The sequence below is a fragment of the Macrosteles quadrilineatus genome, unplaced genomic scaffold (genome assembly GCF_028750875.1).
Source record: "Macrosteles quadrilineatus isolate MER2022 unplaced genomic scaffold, UCM_ALF_1.0 Scaffold_4__1_contigs__length_99947679, whole genome shotgun sequence".
NCBI lineage: Eukaryota > Metazoa > Arthropoda > Insecta > Hemiptera > Cicadellidae > Macrosteles > Macrosteles quadrilineatus.
The window spans coordinates 20,764,116-20,789,762 of NW_026542597.1; the positions used below are offsets into that span (position 1 = coordinate 20,764,116).

The 25,647-nt window shown below is 36.1% G+C and overlaps 3 protein-coding genes across 3 annotated transcripts in view; 1 reads left to right on the top strand and 2 right to left on the bottom strand.

Moving 5' to 3' along the window:
• LOC128991316 (exosome complex exonuclease RRP44) overlaps window positions 1-5,954 on the bottom strand; it is a 30,336-nt gene extending 24,382 nt beyond the window's left edge. The window contains exons 1-5 of the mRNA XM_054414119.1: window positions 5,795-5,954; window positions 4,420-4,584; window positions 2,306-2,463; window positions 1,633-1,835; window positions 666-889 (exon numbers count right to left, since the gene is read on the bottom strand). Of these exons, the coding sequence (XP_054270094.1) occupies window positions 666-889; window positions 1,633-1,835; window positions 2,306-2,463; window positions 4,420-4,584; window positions 5,795-5,848 (804 nt within the window). The 5' untranslated portion in view covers window positions 5,849-5,954. The remainder of the gene's footprint in view (window positions 1-665; window positions 890-1,632; window positions 1,836-2,305; window positions 2,464-4,419; window positions 4,585-5,794) is intronic.
• Window positions 5,955-7,152: 1,198 nt separating this feature from the next.
• LOC128993296 (small VCP/p97-interacting protein) lies at window positions 7,153-9,774 on the top strand. The gene is made up of 3 exons (XM_054417090.1): window positions 7,153-7,323; window positions 8,873-9,040; window positions 9,488-9,774. Exons 1-3 carry the CDS (start codon window positions 7,264-7,266, stop codon window positions 9,500-9,502), a joined length of 243 nt encoding a protein of 80 aa, XP_054273065.1. The 5' UTR covers window positions 7,153-7,263; the 3' UTR covers window positions 9,503-9,774.
• Window positions 9,775-11,163: 1,389 nt separating this feature from the next.
• LOC128992519 (uncharacterized) lies at window positions 11,164-25,647 on the bottom strand. Its single transcript, XM_054416132.1, has 6 exons — window positions 25,509-25,647; window positions 22,400-22,515; window positions 21,544-21,643; window positions 15,849-16,036; window positions 15,080-15,130; window positions 11,164-13,922 (listed from the first exon to the last, which is right to left on the bottom strand). The coding sequence occupies exons 2-6, from the start codon at window positions 22,484-22,486 to the stop codon at window positions 13,839-13,841; spliced, it is 510 nt and encodes a 169-aa protein (XP_054272107.1). The 5' UTR covers window positions 22,487-22,515; window positions 25,509-25,647; the 3' UTR covers window positions 11,164-13,838.

The window sequence follows — 25,647 nt, forward strand, 5'->3', positions numbered from 1 at the left end:
ACTACTTTATTAAATAAACGTTGTATTTGACTCTATTAGGCATTTTTCACTTTTCCCGTAACAATTATGATACGTTTCAACCACGTTTTAGCTATTGTTATATATAAAAAAAATATGTTCTGTAATCCGAACAATTCATTAATTCGAACTACCCCCGGTCCCAGTTAGTTCGGATTAAAGAGGTTCTACTGTACTATTAGAAGTCGGAAGACAACTGTTTGTCTCTACTGTCTTGCTTTAGCACATTGCATACAACACAGATCGTCAACTTTCCACATCTGCATACCTCGTGCTTCCCCTCTCATCTTAGTCACAGTGCGGTCAGAAACATGTGGTTGAGTAAACAAGTACACTTTACCTTACGTTTACAGGTAAAATTAAAATTATGGTGTTTTCACTTTGCTAGTCATTTTTAGTGATCTAAAAGTGACTATATAATGGAAAACAACCAAGACCTAAACTTTTAATAGGTTTAACAACTTACAATGTACGTATTAATGTTTAATGTTTTTAACAATGTTTTTAATGTTATGAACAATTTATGATTTTACGAATTTTTTGTTTTATCTGACCCTCGCTTATTAAACCTTGTCACGGCTGATTGAGGTTGGATAATCAAAACTACAATATAAAAGAACAGGTAAAATAACACTTAAAATACTCACAGGTTTGTTAAATCCCTCCACGTTGACTTGGCCTTCGAGGAAGTTTTCCCTGGATGCTTGGAAGGACCCCTGGTGGATCTTACCAGCCTTGATGGCGTCGTGTATCTGTGCGGGAGTGAGGTGAGCCGGGAACAGGTTGTCTCGACCCTCCGCGCTGAAGTGTTGAGCAGACAGCTTGTCTTCCAGCAGCGGCGAGTCTTTCAAACTGCGGACGTAGTCACCCACTGACAAGAGAAAGTTTAATAGCAGTGCTTCTAGGCCTAGGACCTTGTCAAGGGGGTAAGGCTATTCGAGGTGTACAACACCAGGAGGGTAGTCTAGGGGTCCTGCCCCAAACAAATTTGCTATTTTTAAAGCTTTTTTTGTGACTTTTTAAAGCCATTTTCAAGGTCTAGAAAATCTCCGTTGCGTTTTTATGATGAAAGGTATGTTTAAATTTGTACTTCCAGGGTCCAATAGGGAGGGGGCTTTAACCCTAGCAGTGGCCAATGTTACAAGTGGGGAATGGCTAACCCATTTTGGCGATTTTGCAGACCTTTTTTTGAAAATTGATAAAAATTCAATCGTACTAAACCAACCTTACTAGCCAAAATTATATTCATTTCATTTTGTTCAGAAAGAATAGGAGAATGTAGAAATAGTACCTAGTATAATAATGATTTAGACAGTGTATTTTTTCGGTAAAGAGAAAAAATTTCAAAAGCAGCATCTGTAAAATTTTTTCACAGATTTTTTATGGAAAATTCATTATATACATTTTGTAGACTGAGAAAAATAATGGTCATTGGAAATTTCAAGCTTTTACATAAAAAAAACTGATAGACTTTTGTTTCGCCTACTATAGGCCTACCAGCACCAACTGATTAAGCTTCGCTTTTGATTATTCAAGTGAGCAGGATTTTTTTGATCACAGTTACTTTTTTGAATGAAGTCACTTGTGATTCACTCATTTTAAATTTCTACACACCTGTACAAGCTAACAGGCCTTCCTTCTTGGCGAAGTCTCTGTTTGCTGCATCATCGGTGAGAATGACAACTCGTATCTGTTCTTTGGTGGTTGGTGCTTGGCTAAAAGCAAGATGTGCCTCATACCACGCAGCCGCCACTCGGATCGCTCTATCATTACGATCATTCACTTTCTCTCCGGGAATTCTCTCCACATATGTGTCTCTAAGAAAAATGTGAGAAATTATGTGTTAAGTAAAATTATGTTAGATTGCATTGTAATTAATTGCAAGATGGTCAGATTTATATGCGTTTCTTTCTATGAGGTAATAGTATATTGTGATCATTCTAAAACTTAAGTTTTTACGTAATTTTCACAGAATATGGAATATACTGTCAGTATACAATTATTTTTTAGACTGTAGTTGGGCCTATAGAAGAAAATATTTTTTACAAAGCCAAACACAAACAAATCTGAATTTTGTTTATAGCGACCTAAGGCAACAAATAAGAACAACTAAAGAACGAAAAGAGAAAATGAGTTTTAAATTGCATAACATATGAATAAAACTCCTGATTAGACAGCCTATGAGCTCAAGATAATGTATTTTAGTTTAAGTTTTAGGCCTACTAGTAATCCATGTTTTAACATCATGTCTTTTGTGAAAGGCAAGTTAATAACTTCATCAACTTACTTGTGGTGCTCGTTAACAAATGTGTAGACATGTCTTCTGGAGTCGCCAATAATTTCTTTCAGCCTCTTATAGATTGGAGAGCTTCGGTGTTTTACCTCCTCCAGAACGGTTTGCAATACAATTATATTCTTTAACGTATCTTCCTCGAACACATCAATCTGAAAAATACTAAATTAGGCTAGTCTTGTATGGAAATTCTATATAGTATATTAGGCCTAAGGCTTTAGTTGTAAAACAAGGTGTTGAGTTTGAGTGTTATTTTATGTAAATAAAATAAAAAGTAGTAGGGAAAGAAAATACCCCCCCGCCGCAGCAAACCTGCCGTCTTAGCGAATTTCCATTTGGCTGAATTGATTTTCAATTGATCTATTTAAATAACATTAGGTTTAACGAGTACCTAGGTTTGCTGCTACAAGGAAACTAATAAAGTGTGTGTTTTAAGTAAAATAATTATTGCTTAGTATAAAATGAATATATTTGCCAAGTTTGATCTAAAGATATCCATAAACAAGCAAACTACAACATTTTACAATATTCTCCATAAGAATAACATGGGAATTTTAAATTGACCATTTTTTTTTGTTTTCTCCGTAACCAATAACCGTACAAAAACACTTTGATATACTGAATTGTTTGTTTTTTTAAGCTCTTTAAGAAGGTTTAGAGGAAAATTGGGAAATTTTGTGTTTTGAGGGTCAAAAGTGAGAAAAACCAATTTTTACCCCATAAAATCCCCCATAAAACCCTGTTCCCATGGTCCGATCATGCTGGATCGCGAACTCATTCAAGTTTATCCCGCCTTACACCTTTAAACCAAATTTCATCAAAATCGGATAAAAATTACTCAAGTTATCGTGTTCACGGACACATATATATATATACATATATAAAAACTAGCTGTAACCCGCGGGCTTTGCCCCGTTTAACTTCTTAATTTTCAAGATTATCTCGTTCGCATGGCTCAATCACGTCCTGGTTGAAGTTTGTTCGCTACGCTCACTCACCTTTGGGTTGGAGCTCGTTCGCTACGCTCACTCACCGTTAGGTTGGAGCTCGTTCGCTGCGCTCACTTGCCTTCAGGTTAGCTCGTTCGCTACGCTAACTCGCCTCCAGGTTGAAGTTCGTTCGCTACGCTCACTCACCTTTTGGTTGCAAATTAGCTGTTGTCATAAATGTAAAAGAAATAATAGTGCTGCACTCTGTTGGTAATCCTTGTAACTTTAATGCTATTGAACATCACAGAACAGAACCAACTTGTTTAATTGAAACAGCTGTTAAGATTCAATAATTCCATTTCTCATAAGGTTAACATGGGAAACTCCAGAGCCACTGGGGCGGAGCCCGAAAGGATTTTTGAAATAAGAATATGCCTATATGTTAATCGGGAATGTGAGCTATCATCATGCCAAATTTCAGCCCAATCCGACCAGTATTTTTCGCGTTCACTTGTCACAAACATACATCCATACATCCATACATCCATACATCTAAACTTTCTCATTTATAATATTAGTAGGATTTGAACGAATGGTGTTTTTGGCCTCTGGGGACATCAAAATGAAAAAGTAAATCGGTCCCGGGCCTAAGTGTTACCATGAGACCTACGGTAATAGCTACTTCCCTATAGGGAAATTCGCTAAAAGAGCCAATTGATTTCAGGAAAGCTAGATTTAGCTTACAGTTTACACCCAAATAACGTATATGATGATCTAAATTACCGGTAAGTTATGTTGGTTACTTTTATTTAGCCCTGTTTTGCAATTACTGCAAATTTTCAATCACTTATGTTGCAAAATTACTGTAGGCCTTACTGCACTTTTTAATTCATCTGCTGAATGTTTTGTACATCTTTGTCAATTATCAACTGCTGGAATAAAGATTTAATTTATTCGAATAAGTTGTTCGATCATAAGCATGTAGCCTACCCTACTTTACAGTACCTGACTTAAGATGCGTTGCTTTATAAAAAGTAAAGATGCTAAATACGGTACCTACGTTTTCAAGAATTTGTGAAATAATTTATTTTGGAGAAAATTAATGATATGAACAACACAAAGGCTTAAGACACTAACTGAGAAGCAAAGAAAATCGTGTGCTTGAGTGAACAAACTTACCTGATCCAAAACCACATTTGTGTCCAGCATCAGGTAATGTGGCTGTGGAAAGAGACTGCTAGCAGATACTGGTTCATCTGATAAAACCGGATCTCGTTGAAGACAATTCTCACAAATCTGAGATCCACACCAAATGTCATCTCTGAGATAATGCTCTCGGACGATCTGAAATACAATGTCGAGTAGGATGCAAATTATAAATAATGTCAAACTTTAAGGAAAAATTTTAATAAGTTACTTATACTTTATTTTGAAATGGCGGCCATACGAATGTAGGTATTTTAAGCCAAATGAATAGAGATGAGTGTAGGATGAGTGGCGTGATCTTGTAGACTTGTTAGTTACTAAGGCTGACATTCCTTAGACGGGACACAGCTGTTAATTAATATTCCATACAGCCAATGGCAGCTAAGAGACCTACAGTTTAGGTACTTACGTATTAAACGGAGGCCACATATTTTACAGCGCGCTGCAGCGGTTATGTTAGGTTGGGTTATCATAAATATATGTTTTTTTATCAAATTAAACTATCTTAACCTAACCTAACCAACCAAACTTGCTGATGGTAAAGGTTTACTAATCGAATCGAATCTGTAGGTTAGGTGGCCTCCGTTTAATACGTAAGTACCACAGTTTATTATGGAATCCGAACTACATTTTGCCTTGTATTTAAGTTATTAACTAATTGGTCTAATTATTAGGATAGTAGCCTACTGATGGGAATAGAGTGTCTGTGACTAACTTAATATAGGCCCTAACTTAAACAGTCAAAGGTTTTACCTTTTCGGAGTGTAAGCCGGTGCTAAATATAACATAATCCTATACCTACTTCTGCCAGCTAACTTAGGCCTAACACTAAAATAATTTTAAACTAGGCCTAAATTATTAGTTTGACACGTTCGCTGCTACGAACGTTCCGGAACGTCAGACCGGCCACGGCGCCAGGAGCTAGGAACGTTCCAGAACGTCGCCGTTATTGTTGTTTAACGCTTCCATGGATCAGCCAGCTCGTCACGAGCGTCCTATATTTCTTTGCAGCTCGTCGGGACGTACTTTTCTGACAATAAAAAATATAGTTTCCCAAAATCACAACCAGGGTCGTATACAACAGGACTTTGTCCCACCTCTTTCCTGCTAGATAGCGACACTACTTTACCGACTGCAACCTAAGTAGTGCTGCTATCTATCAGAATTGCTTGGTCCACTATGTCCAAAGCCAGTTTTATTGCAGATCATTGCTATCCAGTATAACTACTGTTGTTTTTACTGCATTTCAGTGTATCAGCGGCAATGTTACGCAGCGAACGTGTTAAAATAAACTAATTTCTATTCAACTTATTAGTTTAGGCTGCCCTAGTTTGTAGACCAAACTAACCTTCAGAATGTTTCCCCTCTTCGTCTTCTTCAAAAATATTTTGTTTGTTAGCATTATTTATATTGCTGAAACTAATCAAATTAAAATCACATTAGTAGACCTAGTATTCAGAACAACATACAGTACAACTAATACACCACACCACACCGTGCGAAGGAACGAAACCATAACATAACATAACAACACATAACCTAACAAAGCATAAAACTAAAACAAATTTACTAACCAATACCAATAGGGATTAGGGAATGGAATTCACTGTCACTCACGTTAGTGATGGGCGATACGGACGCGTATCGCGATACAGCGATACGATACGTATCGGAAAAAAATATCGTATCGCCGTATCGAATCGGACGTCTGTATCGCGATACGCGAATCGTATCGTCAAAAATATCGAAAAACGATACGTATCGTATCGTTTTCCCCCTCCCCTACCTAACCTAGAAACGGCAAATTTATATAAGTACCTGGGGACCGAGCTTTGCTCAGGGAAAATCATTAGTTTACTCTGAAAACAGTCTAAGTATTGCAGATACTTTAATCCATTCCCACACTCCAACACTGCTCGCCTTTACTACTTCCTTCCTTCACAACTCCCTACGTCTTGGACCTGTTTCCCTATCCTTCCCATAGCATTTTAGCATTGCAGACACATTAATGTAATTGCCACAGACAGTTCCCACACTCTGAACTGCTAGTGCTAGATAGAACGCTAGTGGAAATGGACTGGACTGGGATGGGACTGGTACATTATAAACTAAAAACCAAAAATACAGACGTCAAAAATTCCTATTTCAAACTACACATCCACAGAGTACAGATTTTGCAGTTTGCTCGGCCTGCGCAAAAAAATATCGTTTTGACATGAATCGTATCGCTCTATGTGCCGATATAAATACAAATATCGTTTTAGGCGATACGATACGTATCGTTTTTCAAATATCGTATCGAAATATCGTATCGTCCCTCGCGTATCGCGATATTCCGATACGATACGATACGTATCGCACATCACTAACTCACGTGGTTGGTTGGTTGTTTTGGGACACAAGCACGCACAGAGTAAGACCGTTGACTGGTATATTAATTGTCCATGGTAAGACTTTTTTCTACAACATTTTGACTTTTTTTTAGCTTAAGTTTAAAACTAAAATCAAATAATTTCCTTGAAATCTTACTTGGAATTTATAAAAAAAAATATTGTTCTTAAGTACAGTTTTGTACTCATAATCTCGAATCTAAATCAAGGCTCTAAAAATATTAGAAATTATATTGATTTTGATGAGATTCCTCTATGTCCTGTGTAAATTATCGGTCATAAAAAAATAAACAAAATTCTCCAAAAAAATCTCAAACGTCAAAGTAGTATCAATTTGATAGGGTTTGTTTGTTTTGGTTTTTATGTGTTTCGTTTGTGATCTGAAGATTAGTAAGAAATATTACAAGATTGTTTGAATAAACCTAAAATGGGATTGTGCAAATCATGTTTGAAAGGTTCGAGTTCAGATTACACAACCCCTGACATGGTAATTATGTAAGAATGGGCAACTTGATGTAATATAACTTAACTTAGGGCTAGGTTCCCGTTTCCAACTCCTATGTTTTATTTTAAGGTCAACTAATTTATTAACTTAATTACTATCAACTTAATTATTGGTTATTTTATCAACTTAATTCTCGGACAAATCATTAAGGGTAGTAAGTTACTTAACAGTTCTGAAGTTACAATGTTCACTTTTAGGCTATTGCTGTAAGCCTGAGAAAGCCTGGCTTCCACTCCCAGCGGTCCACTAAACTTTTGTTTCCCGCAGAGTGTCAGTATCGGTTAAGATCAGAGATAGTTGACGACTAAAAGTGGAAGATTTGTTGCTGCAGGCTTTTGTGCAAGCACCTAGTAGAAATAAAAAAAAACTAGGGGTAGTGGAGAACTGTCCCCCCTCCAGGCATTCCAGTAAGGCTTTCCTGTAGTTTGTGTCACGTTTCTTGGAAATTATGCATAATAAGGTGACCATCTGGGGACCTACAGCAATTTTATATATATCACCAGAATCAATATGTTTAAGTTAGGCCTACCTACCTGAAAAAAATTGTGCAAAAATCTTTTTGTAGAGACAAGAAGTAGGCCCTGATATAGGCCAAAATAGGTAAACTACAAACGTTTGAATTTTATAGGCCTAATTGGCAAAACAAAAATTTCTGTTGCAAACCTTAAAAAACTGTTTGCAACAGAAATTTTTGTTCCCACCTGAAGTCGGTAAAGATCAAAGGGAGTTGCAAACTTATGTTTGCAACACTGGTTTCAGTCACTATGTGCCATTGAAACACGAAACAGAAAAATTTCCCCGCCATCCCCTACACTGCCACCTCCACTCTCACTCGTGTGATCACTCGTGACCACCCTGTGTCTCGACTCAAGTGTCATTACCCTGTCAGGACTGCTAGTAGTTATATCATGCGTGTTGTGAGTGATCAGTGGTGAGTGACAATGGAAAATTAACTGAATGAGATGGAGTGGGTAGATGACAACATTCTAAAGTTAATTAGCTTGTACAGAGAACAGCAAGTCCTGTGGAACCAAACTACTTCCGATTACAAAAATAAAAGAAATCCTTGAAGAAAAAATCCAAAGTTTGAACCATTCCTCTCAAAACTAATAAAATGTAGGCCTAGTGGCGTTGGAACACAAAATACTACCTATGTCTAAACGTTCATCAGTCTCACTTATCTATCTTACTGTGTTGCCTGTAGTTTTCAACCTTTTACAGAGAGACTACTTTTAGAAGAGACTTTTACAAAACCAAGCAGTACAGTTGAATTTTGTTTTCTATAATCATTGGTTGATGAGTAATTACCATATAGTTTATTAGGATAGGTACATTTGAAGTAGATATAAGCGTCGCATTCTCCCTGTCTTTCACAGTTATCACTTATTTATGTATATTAACTTGAAGTTAGTTGTTTTTCATATTATGTGATATGCCCATTACAATCAGCTTACTTGTAACATTAATATTAACTTATATACAGATATGTAAAATTTTTATATAAATTTATAACATCATAACTAACACACAGGAAACCAGAAGGAGGCAGCAAGTGGAAGCTGTGGAGAAGCGATTAAAAGAGCAAGAAAACCGCGGGATAAAAGATCCTGAAAAAGTTAGACGTATGCAAGAAAGGTCTAATGAACTGGAAAGGTTGGAACGTGAAGCTGCACGGTCTAACCAAGAGTCAGGATTAAAGGTACCTAACAAAAAGCTGCATTCACCCGAAGCCAGTTTGCGAGCAGGTTACCTGCCTCAGGCTCTTTGAAATAAACTAAAGGCAAGTAACCAGCCCGCTCTACTGGCCTGGTTTGAACGTAGCTTTATGCAAAGTAGCTACAGGTACAGTAGTTAATTTATGCCAATGTTAAATTTGATAAATTAATACTTTTATTTAATTTCATTATTTGACATATCCTAAAGAAGTTTTAGCCCTACTTACAATACTAATAGATCAATGCAGTTTTCTCCATTTAATTGCATGAATGAATAATTACATAAACGATGGTACTTAAAATAAATTGTAACATAGTATTTGGTGATATCGACTTTAATAAATGGAAAACTAAAGTAAAATAAATATACACACAAAGTAGCCTATTGCCTGGTTGGTTCTACAATGTGATATTGATATTTTATGTTCAAGTGGCAAATGAATTGAAAAGCTGTTAATCACCAAGATTGCCTACGTCTACGTCATCACTATTTACTTGAAGAATCTCTGTGTCAATTCACCCAGCGTCTCAACCAATGTACCGTGTTCACTTTGATACAGCTATTTATATGTGAAAATGCTTTACAGCAAAAATATTTATACACCGGTTATGCTGGAATATTTTGTTAATTTTATAAGTTTTTGTAGATTTTACACTAAGTCATAAATTGTTTTTTAAGTTTTGTTGGATAATTTATTAAAATATGTGTGTTTGTTAAGCTGGTGTTTTATGACTCGTTTTTGTGTGGCTGCCGTAATAGTTAAAAGATGTGCTCGGTGTGATGAATCCGTTATTTAGGATACTAGTAAAATATACTGAATTTTGCTTTGAATCGAGTCAGAACTCGCTAATGTAGGGCTAATAACTCATAGTGGCAACTCAGGAAAACTCTGCCTCAGTTCTGTTTGAACTAGGACTCTGATATACATCGTTGTTGAATTGTATTGGTGATTCTGAAAACTATACTGAGTATTCAACTCAGAATTGCAGCACAAAGAATCACCTAGCGACAAAGTTCATTAAATAACCACAGAGTCTAGTGTTCCAGTCGATATTCGGATAGTCAACACCTAACGAGTAAAGTACTGACTAATCTATAGGTGTTGTAGTCCAGCCACAAAGTCATAGTTTATTGTTTATTTAGCACTACCAAAGCATCCTCTAATACAAGGCCACTGTGTTGGTATGTGGCAACATCGCAACGGCTGGCCTATTCCCATGGTAATAACATCCGTCTAAACATAAACATTGCGCAAACGCTCCATTATGAACAAGTGTAACAGCTTTTTCAGTAGGCTGGGTATGCGGCTGCCACTTTTGTCTTGCCGAGGCCTTGTATTAGGGGAGGCGGTGGCACTACCCTGTCCTGATTGGGTGGAAATAGATGGCATTATTGGGTTTACTAGGAATTGCGTACTCCTGGCAATTCTTTTCAATTAACAATACAATTTCTTTTCTGGCTTTGATTAAATATGGACATATTGTGTTGAAATACAATGCCAAGAGGCATGAAACAAAATACCTAAAAAAATTACATTGATTATGACATTATGAAAAATGTCCACCTTTTAAAATGGATTAAGGTGACAAAATGTCAAATGTGTGACGAGTGAGATGATAGCTTTATTACTAACTAAGCTCAGCTGATTTGTCTTACCCCAACAAACATTTCTGGACAGTAAATAAAATCACAAATTAAAAGGTTGTGGGAAAATAATGTAGACAAATGGTTATAAAACAATTTTATTATAAAATTAACAATTCTATAAATATTGTAAAAATATTCAGTGTTTTACTATGCTTGAGAAAAAATGCAATTACAACAAATACCCTCCAAAGGTGTGTTTAACACAAGACCAGATGGTGGACAGGTTACTTGCCTTAGGTAACTTGAAATACATTATAGCACAGAAAACGTACTACTATAACCCAGAATGCCAACCGCATGGTAAAAAGCATTAAGCGTTTTGAGAGAGCTTTGCCTGTCAATCCGTAGGCAGCACCACCAGCGTTGCTATGCTGAGTGCATGGCAACGCTGGTGGCACTGCCTACGGATTGACAGGCAAAGCTCTCTCAAAACGCTTAATGCTTTTTACCATGCGGTTGGCATTCTGGGTTATAGTAGTACGTTTTCTGTGATTATAGGCAAGTAACCTGCCTACTCTACTGGCCTCATAACACAGCTTAAAAACAAGATCAACATATTTCAGATCTGTTTAATTTGTGATTAACCAAGGCAATACTGTTCAAAGCAAGTGCTTGTACGAGTGGACGGAATTAAATGAGATTTTTTAATATTATTGCAGTCTTTCTTAATGTAATGCACTATTTAACTTGCATCTATTAATATAGTAAGTGTAACATCTATATATCTAATTCCGTAAGCCCAAAATTTTACAATGAAATTGTGAGCGAACGGGAGGCCCTAGAAAGCTGGGAGAGGTTTTATTTTAAAGGTCTGGGCATGAAATTTTGGGGAAAATTATTCATCTTTCTTAATTATGCACCAAAAGGTTGTTACGGAATAAAATAATTCACATTTAAATAGCATGGGAATCTAATATAGTGGGGGTATTTTTATTTAGTGTAAACACAGCTGTGATTATATAAATTGAAAAAAATACTACCACACCTGATAGTGCATTATTTTGTTATTGTAAAAATTGTTAGTGAAGTAGTAAACAACACAAAGGGAAAATTAGATAATAAAATCTTTTGAACAAACAATTTGATCCTTTTCAACTGTTTACTTTACAATGGATTGTTCTTTTACACAGTAATAATGTATAATGTCGAAATACTACCACGTAGAGGTATTGTTCCTCAAAATGAGAACAACAGGTGCCACATTTGGCACGATACTGTATTAATGGAAGAAGAATAGATGAGCATCGGATGAACATGAATTTAACTTTGAAATGAGATTGCATTAGGACCAATGAAGAAGTTAGAAAGTTTATATTATAAACACACCGCATCATGCGGTCCGCATGTCCTTTGGAATTTATATTTTAAACAGAGCTGACATCAAAATGCATTATGCAGGTTTGTAATAACTATTGTACATATCATAATATACAAAATGTTAAATGATAATTCAAGTTAGTTTAACCCATGAGACTAATAATTTGTACAAAATAATTACTAGAATATAGGGGCTATTGCCCCTACAAGCCACTAGTTTTAATGTATTTGTATTATTTAAAAATTCATTTTATGCTACCTAAAAATACACAAAAATTGCATTTGTTATATTTTTGAAACCCAATTTTTAAATATTTACAATTCAAGTTTTTATTCACACAAAACCATGTTTGAATGAATGCATACTTTTTTCTTGGAGAACAAAGTATTAATGGAATGATATTTTTATGAAACATATAAATGACCTAAGGTCAATTCACAAGAGCTTAGTAGAAGCTAAAAATATATTATTCTTGACTCTTTAAGAGTTTTGATAAAATTCATTTGCACATATAGCTTAAACTCTACATTGCTCTTAACTTAAAATTAGTAATACCTTAACCTAATCTACCTAGCAGTCAATAGTTATTCTACTGTTGATTATTTTATTTTAAAACCACAAATCTGGTTTTAAATTGCAGGCAGTGAAAATCTGTCTTCCTTCATTATTTATTTTTGGGACATCTAGTTTTTGGAGATAGGGAAACATATCTACGAAGCAGTAAAAGTACTGATAAGTAATTCAAGGGGCGTGGAAATTGGGTTTTAATATGTTTAAAGATGGATCTAAAAATCAACACCCGCCCAACGACTTTTCTGCTGAATTTGCTAATTTCCGAGTAAACACACTATTTCGGTCCCCAAGGCACTTTATTTTCACAATTGATCTTGTCCAAAAAAGGCTAACACAAAATGACATGTGTTATACATTTATGGTCCTTAATGCATCAGAAAAAGATTCATTCTCTAAAACAATACTAGCAGAACACTACTGTGATGTGAAACTTACAATACCACACGAACATCTAGTCAAAAATATCTACCATTTTAAATTGACAAAATTTACTTGTTGTACAAAAAATTCATAAATATTCTATTTATTCATGGCATGTAAAAAAAGACCATTTAATCAGTTAAAAATAACCTATTTTTACCACTGCCTAAGTGTTGGCTACACTTGCAAATCATTTCAAAATTGGTCAGAAATCTTTATAGACTAAAGCAAAATAATAAATTTAAGAACGGTAAAGATTAAACTAATTTTTATTACGACAATATTTATCATAAAAATCATCATGTCATATTTCAAACTAATTTTAACTAAGTTTTAAAAAATTTGTATAAGGTTTTAAGAACTACAAACACTGAAAAATGTTACAATAATATCTTGACATGCACATAAGTCCCAAATTGTTTTATAACTAGTCATCCAGTAGCAAATCAAACCAAATACAGTTTTCAAAAAAATAGTTAACAATAAAAAAATTCCGTAGGTATTTTGACAATACAATCTTATAAAAGGGCTAAAATTAATATAAAATGCGGATATTTTATATTAATTTTAGCATTACAGATAAAAGTATAAAACAATAGTTTTTTTTAGACTCTTAACACACTTTAAGTAAAACAATTGAGTACCGTAGTTAAGATGATTAAAAAAATAAATTGAACATTGGCTATACAATTTGTTCTGCTACCTTATTCTAGAAAATAGCTTTTGAAATAGTTAAGAGTAAATATCTACATGTTCAGTGTTGCGAAGCAAAGTCTTTACAGTGTATGTTGATGATAATCTATACAACTTATGGCAAGGACTCTTACGGATAGAGTAACTCAATGTTGGGCATCTGCATCTCGTAAATAATCTGGTACTGCGAGTATACACACAACCAGCAATAGATCTGTAAAAATCGAGAACGGGTAAGGATAAGTAGCTTAAATTAAAGGATCTATATCCTAAATGATATACACTCTAAGAATCCGAGGGCTAGGTATCCAGAAAGAAATAGACAACAATTTTTATATAATCGGTAGAGTAAAGGCGAACTCAATGGCAGGCTGTTTTAAAAAAAAATCAACATTTAAACTAGGACATTCACCATAACCAGACACAAGATTTTCAATGTCTTTTTTGTAAAAATTTGCTGCATGTAAGTTCAATCACCAGTTTACATTGACATACTCAACACCAGTGCCCATTGTTGCTTAGCAAAACACGTTTTCATTGCTAGGAATAAACAGTTGTCGCTAGGCAACACATTTTGGCTGTATGGTTGTTGATACAGAACATTCCATCTAAGAGTCCTTGGGTGCAATGGTTAATTGGCAATGTCACAGAAAAAAAGTTTTCCGTTAAGTTTCCGCCTGACACTTTATTTGCAGTGTGCATCTTAGATTTTAAAGCATTTTGCAATAACCCGTTTAAATGATTCTTTAGAATGGTCAAGATCAACAAGAATACTCCCTGAGCTTCTTCAAACACATAAGCCATGACTTTCTTGCTGATAGAGTCTGCAGAGACTTTGTCAGTTCTTACAAATGTGTTTGGCCCTGTTTTATTGGCTGCCGTTTTGTTTCACAGTTGTTCCGCTTTAACCAGGTCTTGTCGCTAGTTCTATGTCGATGCGATCTATAACTTTACTTACACTTTTATCACACTCTTACAGAAATGTGCTTTGTTTTCACTGGACTTTCTTCAGGATTCCTGGAACTTACCTGGCACTGGATTTGTGGTATCCAGGTTCAACCACAGTTTAATCAACCTTACTCCACCACACTGGAAACACTTACTGACACTTCAATTATGGCGAAATGATGATTTTCACATATTTAATAGATTTTCACCACCAATTCATCAACCACAAAACTAGGTCTACCACTGGTATTCTCATCAACATTGGTTCATCCATTTTTGAAACAAGGAAACAATTTGTTACTTTTGATTGTTCCTCCGTAGTAAACACCACAAATTCGGCTGTAATTAATATTTATTTTACTTTCACAGCTGATTATAAAAAAGTATGTCACTATTTAGTAGAAAAATAAGTAAACAACTTACGTTATATCCCATCCACATCCAATTGACTATTGCTGGAGGAATTATGGCCAGCTGAAACAGAAAACTATTATTACTACTAAATAAAAATAGAAATCAACTTTCTTTGAGGCCTGCAGTGGAATACAGCAAGTAAATTTAAATTCCATGAAATATAAGGCCTGTTTTAATGTAAACTTATGTTTCACTCACGGTTGTGTTTGAGTATAGAAGTAATTAAGGTACAGATGATATTCATGGTACACTTAGGTGGTGTCTAGCGCCAGTGCTGGTGTCTAGCGCCAGTGCTTGTGTCTAGTGCCAGTGCTGGTGTCTAGCACCAGTGCTGGTGTCTAGCGCCAATGCTGGTGTCTAGCTCCAGTGCTGGTGTCTAGCGCCAATGATGGTGTCTAGCGCTAGTGCTGGTGTCTAGGGCAAAGACCCCTCTCCACCTCCCTCGCCATCATGTATTACAACGCTCACGGTGGAGGAAGACCCTGTGTCCTGTGCGATATGAATTTCAGAAAAGTGCTCGCCCTTTGTGTTCTTCCTCGCTTGTCACTAATATATTCCCGCCCCAAAACTTACCAGAGCTGAAAGCGCACGGTCGTCCTAAAAGGTTGTATCCTCTGTATCTTACTTCTCTGTTGTTTGAGTCAACAATAATTGTTTCTTTTGGGGTAAGTTTTACAGTTTGTGTTTCACTCTCTAGCTATTAACATCAGAGGAGAAACAACAGTTTAGGCCTATAGTTTACATTAACTTTTAGATGTACTGGTAACTTAATACTCACGTAAATGTAGTAGCCGTACACCAGCCATATGCTGAAGAGGAATTGTAGGATGATGAGAAACATGACAAGTATGAGCCACGGCAGCATGAGACCTCGGTGAGTGAGGTCGATGCCTCGAACCATCAGAACAGACGCACCAATCAGTAGCAGCAAGTATATGATGAACATCCAGCCATAGTACTGCATAGCTGAAACATCCGTAAACTCAGCAGCAAGTAAGAGGGAAAAGTGTAGAAAACGACTTTGATGGAAGAAAGTACGCTACTTCTAATGGTTATCTCTCTTATGGATCTTGAAGTGTAAGATTTTCAATTTAGGTTATGAGATGATAGATTGGGCTACTTTTCAAGAACCACCCATCCTTCCTCTCGATGATCAAGCATGAAATAGCAGTTTTAGGCTTGCTGGGTAACCTACAGCAAAGATACCCAACCGCAACCCTCCCCCACTGGAGGATCAAACACAAGAGAAATTGTGAGCGATTTCTATGAGCTGGTCTATTACTGTAGCTAAAACAAATATTTTTATGCCACATGTTACATCCTAAATGTCTATCTTTACTTATTGATTATTTATTTTATAACTATTACCAGCTGGTTATAATGTTTACTTCTTCACTTTGTTTTTAATTTGTGTTGAATAAAGTTGGTTAAAATTGTACTTTTACAAATACATTTATTATTTGTTCTAATTACATACAGAACAATTTGGCGACGATGGAGGTGAGTACAAGTAATTCAAATACCTCTCAAAACATTCAAATGATTAACTCAGCATTGATTGGACCCTTTAATGAAAGATATGAAACATGGGAAATGTATATGGAAAGACTAGAGATATCATTCATTTATAACAACATTTCGGAAGATAAAAAGAAAACTACGTTACTTCACTGTATTGGATCAGACACTTACAGTAAACTTAGGGATATATTGCATCCTGTATCACCTATAACTAAATCCTATGCTGAATTAGTTCAAACTCTTAATTCACATTTTACACCAAAACCAATTGACATTTGTTCTATGAATACATCAGAAGATAAATTTAGGAAAATTATGTTAAACATAAAAATAAATGGGAAAACTATTCCGTTTGAACTAGATACAGGAGCAGGGGTATCTTTGATGTCAAAAAGTAACTTTTCCAAGTTTTTTCCAAAACACAGACCTTTAATGAATCCAGACATAATATTAAGAGATTTCAACAAAAATGAATTTGTTCCATTGGGTAAAACCATTGTTCAGGTTGGTTACGGTAACCAAACCAAATATCTTCCATTGTATATAGTCGATGGTAATAGAGATACGATATTTGGTAGGGAATGGCTGAGATCGATTAAAATAAATGGGTCAGATATAAATAACGTTCACGGAGCTGACTTGAATAGAGTTAAACACTCAAATCCCAAAGTACACGATATTTTAATGGAATTTAAATCCATATTTGAACCAAGAGTTAGAAGTTTCAAAGGGGGAGAAGCACTTCTTAACTTAAAGCCTGACACTACACCAGTTTTTAAAAAAGCTAGACCACTACCTTATGCTTTGTTACCAAAAGTTAGTGCAGAAATCGACAGACTAGAAAAAGAAGGTATAATTACAAAGGTGAATCAGAGTTCTTGGGCTACTCCAGTTGTACCGATTATGAAGGCAAATGGGAATATCAGACTGTGTGGAGACTACAAAGTAACCCTCAATCCCCATTTGGTAATACCAGAACACAACATGCCCCGCATTGATGATATTTTGGCCAGAATGGGTAATTCGACTAAATTTACAAAGATTGATATATCCGAAGCTTACCTACACATGCCAGTGAAAGAAGAATACAGAGAATTGCTCACAATCAATACACACAAAGGTCTATATCGAGTAAATCGTCTACCATTTGGAATTGCAAGTGCACCTGCTATTTGGCAATCAGCAATGGAAAATATTCTACAAGGTATTGATGGTGTTGATGTTTTCTTTGACGATGTCAAAATAACAGCCCACAGTGAGGAAGAACATTTGAAAAGACTCCGTGCTGTATTAAATCGGTTCAAAGACAACGATTTACACATTAATGTTTCTAAATCTCAATTCCTTGTACCAGAGATTGACTTTCTTGGTTACCATGTCTCGTCAAAGGGAATAAGTAAAAGTAAACATATTACTGAAGCAATAAGAAACCTGAAGAGACCAAGTAATGTGAAAGAAGTTAGACAAATCCTTGGGTTGATAAGTTACTATCGAAAGTTTATTCCAAACTTAAGTGAAAAGATGCAAGCTATTATTAATCTCACAAGAGCTAATGTACCTTTTAATTGGACTGAAGAATGTGAACGAGATTTTCAATTGGTGAAGGAGGAAATGATGTCAGAGAATATACTATGCCATTTTGACCCACACTTACCACTCATTCTAGCAACAGATGCTAGTCAATCTGGAATTTCGGCAATTCTTTCTCATGTGTTTCCGGATGGAAACGAAAGACCTGTTGCATTTGCTTCCAAAACACTATCACAAACACAAAAACAGTACAGTGTCATACAAAAAGAAGCCCTGACAATTTATTTTGGAGTTAAACACTTTTACCAATACCTTTATGGACGTCATTTCACCCTAGTTACAGACCACAAACCCCTGGTATCAATATTTGGACCGAAAAATGGAATACCACTTATGGCCGCAACAAGACTACAACATTATGCTATATTCCTTCAGGCATTTTCGTTTGACATAAAGTATAAATCAACCAAAGACAATGTTAATGCTGATGCACTTTCAAGACTACCTAAAAATTTTGAAGAAGCTGCTGTTACTGACTCAGCCGATGTTCATGAAATAGAACAAATCTATACTTTACCTGTCACAGCTGAAGAAATAGCAAAAAATACACAATCTGATCCAGATCTTAGAGATATTTATCAATCACTAATCAGAGGGGAGCCAATCCATCACCCGATGTCTTCTAACGAACAAGAATGGTCAATTCAGCTTGGATGCTTATTAAAAGGGAATCGTGTGGTGATTCCCAAACAACTTTGTCCAAGAATTTTGAAAGAACTTCATGAGGCTCATGTGGGTATAGTTCGCATGAAGGGACTAGCTCGTTCGTATGTTTGGTGGCCTAAAATTGATGCAGACATTGAGAATATGACCTTAAATTGTTTGGGATGTCAACGAGTACAACATGAAGCACCCAAAGCACCAGTTCACCACTGGGAATATCCTTCAAGATCTATGCAAAGAGTTCATGTTGATTTTGCAGGACCATTTCATGGCCATTATTTTCTCCTAATTGTGGATGCCTACAGTAAATGGCCAGAGATTGTAACACTTACAACTATAAATTCACATAAAACCATTGAGGCTTTGCGGAGATTCTTTTGCTCTTTTGGAATCCCTGACATATTAGTGTCAGACAACGGAAGGCAATTTGTTTCGTTAGAGTTTGAAAAATTTCTTAAATCTAACGGAATTAGACACAAGAGATCAGCACCTTACCATCCTGCTACTAATGGCCAAGTAGAAAGCTATGTACAGGACTTGAAAGATACTATCAGAGCCATGCACTTTGAGGAAGGCTCAATTGAGTTGAAATTACAGAGATATTTAATGGCCTATCGAAGAGCTCCACATAGTACTACAGGACAGTCTCCTTCACATCTCTTTATTGGACGTCAAATTCGATCAAGACTTGACTTATTGTATCCTGATTTGTCACAAAAAATGAACCAAAATTTTGACTCAAAATCATATTCTGACAGGCAAAAATAATTTAAAGCTCAAGACCCTGTTGTTTACCGCCTATATGGGACCTGCAACAAATGGGGCTTTGGAAAGACCAATAGAAAAGAAGGACCAAGAAATTATGAAATATCCACAAGCAGTGGCACAATCAGACGTCATCAAGACCAAATTAGACGTTCAGGGCGAAACTTGTGTGAGTTTTCATTAAGGAATGAGCAAAATCAAGTATTCATACCAACAAATTTTGGAGGAGTCCATTTTGGAGGAGTCAGAGAGGAACCAACCGAAAACCACGCAACAAATGATCACAACATACCAACCGAAAACCACATAACAAATGATCACAACATACCAGATGTTCCAGAGGCCAACGATCACAACATATCAGATGTTCCAGTGGCACCAACTCCCGCTATTACAGTGAGACGTTCAAAAAGGACACATAAACCCGTGGATAGACTCAATTTATGAAGCTCACTTAAGAAGGGGAAGTGTTACATCCTAAATGTCTATCTTTACTTATTGATTATTTATTTTATAACTATTACCAGCTGGTTATAATGTTTACTTCTTCACTTTGTTTTTAATTTGTGTTGAATAAAGTTGGTTAAAATTGTACTTTTACAAATACATTTATTATTTGTTCTAATTACATACAGAACACCACACTACACTATTTTGAACTTCCCATGCAAGGATTTAGTCCAGAAAACAGCTGTTTGCTGCCAGTTTAATCAAATGGGGTTTCATTACGTACTACTGTACTGTAATGAGTTTTACCGGACACCAATCAGCTGATTATACTGTATTTGGGTGGCAATGAGTGGTTATAAGAAAAACATAACCTCTCTTAGAGGTTATGACTAGTGATTTTTAGTTGGTGGTAATATATAAAGATTTGAACAGATTTAGTAGTATAGCGTAAACTATCGTACGTCACTCGTCCAAAATGTGTTTACTTGATTCGTATGGTAATCCCGTACTCGATTTCGTCTCGCACAGGAACGACCACACTTGTCCGGTAAACACTTATTTTCAGATCTAGTAACGTAATATACTATTGCTGGCTATGTCTGTATTGGGAAGACCTCAGAGAAGTAAGGTACCTACAGAGGAGACATGCTTATGGGATGACTGTGCGCATTAAGCGCTAGTATGTTGTGCCGAGCAAGTAAGAGCCCGAGTGGCGAGCACTGTGCAGATACACCTATCGCACAGGCTACAGGATCTTCCTCCACTGTAAATGTTGTAGTGCATGAGGGCGAGAGGACAGTGTTTGACTTTGTTCTAGACACCAGCGACTTGTGCTGGACACCACTTAAATATACCAATGAATGTTTCCTTTGTACCTTACTTCTCTGTAGGGAGACATACCAGACTTTACATGCATGCACTCTACTTTGAGAAACATCTTTTTTAATGATTTTAACATGTTTGCAGTGGTTTTCTTAATTTTCCAATCTACCTTACCATCGACTTATCTGACTTTGCCGCAGCCTTCATGGGTCAAAACAATTCTGTAGTCTAATTCAGAATATTAAAATCAATATTTTGTTGATTAGTTTTAACAATTCAATGCCTGGTTATACTGGTCATTAAAAAAGAAACATAAGTTAACTTAACAGGGTTTTATTACACAAAAGATTACATTTTAATCAAATCATGTTATGATCAGAGCAGGCCTTAGGCACGTCCAGAAGGGGTAACCGCACAGGGCCTAGCACCTAGGGGGCACTTAGAACAAGAGCAAAATAAAAAAATAAAAAAAATCTATGAATTTTATGTATATTATGTCAGTTATGAAAAACGGGTGGAGTGTGAATAGTAATACTATACATTAACATTTTTGAAATTTATCATTGTAATAAAGCTACATTTTTTGTAGTAAGGGGCCCTGCTCTGAATATCTGGACCACGCCCCACATCCACCCAAGGCCGGCTCTGGATGAGATACTCACAGTTTCTTATGTCAGTTTCAAATAGAGGGTGGTATATTTGAGTCGAATCTCCTCCAAGCATCATGTAGGCCGTGAATGTGATCAAAATAATGCTGGCAGCCTGTGAACATTTAAATTCACTAATTATGAACTTGTACAAAAAAACTTATTAATGCTTCAAAAAGATTATTTGCCTTTACCATTAGGCCTAATTATGGTACAGGTAACTTATCCTGTTTTCTTCCATATTCAGTAGAAAAACAACTACTGAACTGTTCGTGCCAGGCATAAAGGCTAGCCTTTAGCCTAAATTTCACAAGGTTTTTTTTCAATTAACTACTCTTACTTAAAGAGATTCCCTACTGAAAATGTAAAATATTGTAATATTTTTCTCTTTGGTTCTGAATTGTGTTTCATGCATAATTTTTACATAAGCTAACTTTTTATACATGCCTAACTTAATAAGGAATTTTGGGTAAAAATGTCAACCATGTAAGTTATTTACAAGTAGGCCCTACCTTATGAGATATATCAATTTTAGTGTTAACAAACACGTAAAACCAAACTTGCGGGAATCGGGGGCTAGCTAGGCTTATCAGAAAACCAGGCTAGGCTATTTGCCATTGGGCAGTGGCAAGCAGAGCCTCCTGTAATATATATTTTTTCATATTCAAAACCACTTGTACTTTTTGATGCATGGTTTTTTTTGAGAGAGGAAATATTATAGAGCATTACCCTGTAAAAAAAAATTGAAAAAACTAAGAATACAATTTTGGTTATTATTGGCAGGGAATCCTCTTAAATGAAGCCCCTTTTTTGGTCAAATCATAAGTTAATAAATGCAGAACAAAATTAGATATAATGGAAAAGTACTTACGAATGAATAGACAGCAACACACTTGCTGCCCGACTTGACATCAGGATTCCAGATGCACGGAGACCAACAAGTCTTTAGGGCAACCATCTTGAGGTTTGATTGAATTAAGTTAAAAACTGAAAAAAATACAGTACCATATTTAAATTAAGCTATCTCTTAGGAATACCAGTTAACTATTAGTTGTTAACTAGCATGAGATGAGTTGACCAACCTTACCATTGTTAAGTAAGTTATTGAGTTAAAAACATTAACTAGGTACCATAACCTATCAACTTGAGACTAACAACAGAATGTTTTAGTGGGGCATAGTGAAATCATTGACTACTGTATACAGAAGTTGTATCAATTTAGTCAATGTTTAAGTAGGCATATATGAGGTCTCAAGTTAAATAAATAAAATTTTTCTACACAAATCCTATTCTACAGACCTATTACCGGTAGGCCTACTTGAACACATTTTGATAACAGACAGCACCTTGAAGATACAACTGCCTGGTTTCTGGCTAACCGTTTTCAACTAAACAAGGATAGTCCTAAGGCGCAGCATCATCTGCAGCCTTTCCAGAGAACAGCCTGGTGTTCAGGATTCAGTAAAACTGCGTGGATTTGTTCTTGATGGGAAGTTCAGCTGGACACATCACATAGACCAGACCACCAACAGACTCACGGAACTGTTTCCTCCTCCTCAAACTTAAATTCTGCGTAACAGAGGCATAATTGGTGATGTTGTACCCCTCTTTCACTGCCATGTCAGCTATGGCCTTCTTCTCTGGGGACACTCACCTTAGGTTGTAGAAGTACTTAGGCTCCAGAAGCATGCAGTAAGGATTGTTACTGGGAGTGAGTATTTTGTTCATTGTAAACCCCTCTTTGCACAACTTGGTTTGCTTACTGTAGTTGGCCACTCATACTTCTCCGTCTAATGTAGGCTATGTTAGGGCTAATAATATAACCAACTTCACCACTCGTGATGACGTCCACCAGCATAACACCAGGCAACGCCGTCAGCTTGATGTACCCAGGGTGCAATTATCTAGGACCTAAGCAAGTTACAGTGTGTCCGCCATATGTTTATTTAATAAGCTGCCACGACAGCATCCTGTTGTTTGATCTAAAAACTTTTAAGGCAGTGTTAACCTCTTTCATCAAGACCCGGGCCTATTATGACACCTCAGAATATCTAAGGGATGACTTAAGAAACCTGTAGCCTGCTGGAAGTATTTTTAATAGATGTATATATGTTTTTGTTAACAGTACCTAACAGTGTTAAGTGACACTGTCAATCCCACTTTGTGAGTAAAATATGAAGGAGAAGGTATTAAGGTCCCTATTTTAATCTACAATCTGACCAACTTCTAATAGATACTTGTTAACTTACCAAAACTCAAAGTCAAGTTCAACAGACTAGGTTAATACCCTAAACCATAAAAGCCCAACATCGATCTGATATGAGTTAAAGGTCCATTCACATAATAATAAGTTTATCACTTAAGGCACGTCCTAGTAAAGTCACATCAGTCACGTCAGTTTAAAAAATTATTTTTTAATTGATTTACTATTGCGCTACCGGTAGCGCTATCTACACTCATCCGACACAGTTCCGTCAGTTGCTCTGCTAGGGTCCGTCAGTCAATTTCAGATTTCTTCTCCGCACAGATATTTCTTGAATGTTTGGACGCCTAACGGATATGTTTGGGGTTAGGAAATGGTGCTTATTTATTAAAATGGTCATGTTTATATTATTAGTACTGTTTGTAACAATTAACAAGATGGGTGATGAAAATTTGATAGAATATTGTGTTCTAATTCAACAATTTTGTCTAAACATCAATACCGTACAAATAAAGTTTGACCGAAGACTGACTGAAACCAAATGATTGACCTTTTGACTGAGAAATTGTGGATGCAACTGAGAATGAACTGTGACTGGACAGGGAAGGAACTGTGACTGAACTAATAAGTGTAACTCGACCTTAACTTATCAAAAGTGGTAGCCTACTCTTTTAACTTAGGCTATAGACGAAAAAATTAAGTTGGCTTATCTCAGCCATGAGAAAGGCCATGGACTAACTCCTATGTTCTAGGAGGCTGCACTTTAGTTTACGTCCTACACTCATTCGAAAGAATATATCGATTACTCGCCTTTGGCCCCAGGCCCCCTAGCTTTTAGTCGTCATTTAGAAATGTAGGAAGGGGTGAGAGGCCATCACCAAGAAGTCGGGGAAACTTGAAGTCCGTGGCACACCTAGACGAATTCTAGGTGTGCCACGGACTTGAAGTTTCCCCGGCTTCTTGGTGATGGCCTCTCACCCCTTCCTACATTAAGTAAGTGGTCTAGATAGCACTCTCAGCATTTCTCAAGTCTCTGTCAAATTTGAATGATGGTGGATTTCTATATAGGCCTAAGCAAGGGGGAGTTAACATTTAAGGATAATGTTAATTAATATTTAAATGTTTTGAAACTTAGGGGCGACAATCCTGCTACATTGTGCCTGTCTATAATTAATGTATTTAGTCCAATGCACCCCAGAAGTGTTTTATAAAGAAATAACTTATTGAGGGGTTAGAGTAAGTAGGCCTAGTTTAAGAACTGTTTTTGGGGGGGGGGGGTGGTTGAATTATTTGTTAAGGGGGGGGAAGGTGTCAATATTTGATAATTCGATACTACATCAAGTACTACTACTACATATCGATACTAGTCGATAATACATCAAGTTTGGTTTTAACCTAACGTAACTTAACCAACCGAATAAAATAATCGATATATTGAATAATTTATATTTTGATTTGAATAAGTGTTGGAGTAGGACGTAAACTAAAGTGCAACCTTCTAAGATGTACTGAGGCCCAATAATGACTGGGTTTACTATGAAAACACAGTGCAGGCAAATTCACAAACTGGACAGATTTGCTCATGTAGATTATTGAGAAAGGCAAATACAAAGTGATTATTATTTTAACATATAAAAAGCCTTGACAAATTTAAGTTGGCCTGGGATAGGCCTATCTTAAATCTGTTAACCTAAATACCTACTGGCCATTTTAAAAACAAAATATTATTCCTATGGATCTAGGCTAAATGTAGTAATAGAGACTTGTTTGGACTTACCTTATTCCTTCCAAAAAATAAACGTATACAAAACAATTAATGTGGCCGATAATAGACGAAAACAAAACTAAAACTAACCAAAACAGTCATAAACAGTAAAATGTTTACACTTTTACACCCTAATGGTGACGTCAGACGT

Bases quoted from the DNA above. Each gene is read 5' to 3' on its own strand.
- LOC128993296 (XM_054417090.1), top strand. From the start codon at position 7,264: ATGGGATTGTGCAAATCATGTTTGAAAGGTTCGAGTTCAGATTACACA. The intron at 7,324-8,872 runs GTAATTATGTAA...ACTAACACACAG, and splicing joins ATTACACAACCCCTGACATG to GAAACCAGAAGGAGGCAGCA.
- LOC128992519 (XM_054416132.1), bottom strand. From the start codon at position 22,486: ATGGTTGCCCTAAAGACTTGTTGGTCTCCGTGCATCTGGAATCCTGAT. The intron at 21,644-22,399 runs GTAAGTACTTTT...AAATGTTCACAG, and splicing joins GTGTTGCTGTCTATTCATTC to GCTGCCAGCATTATTTTGAT. The intron at 15,131-15,848 runs GTGAGTATTAAG...TTTCTGTTTCAG, and splicing joins TGTACGGCTACTACATTTAC to CTGGCCATAATTCCTCCAGC.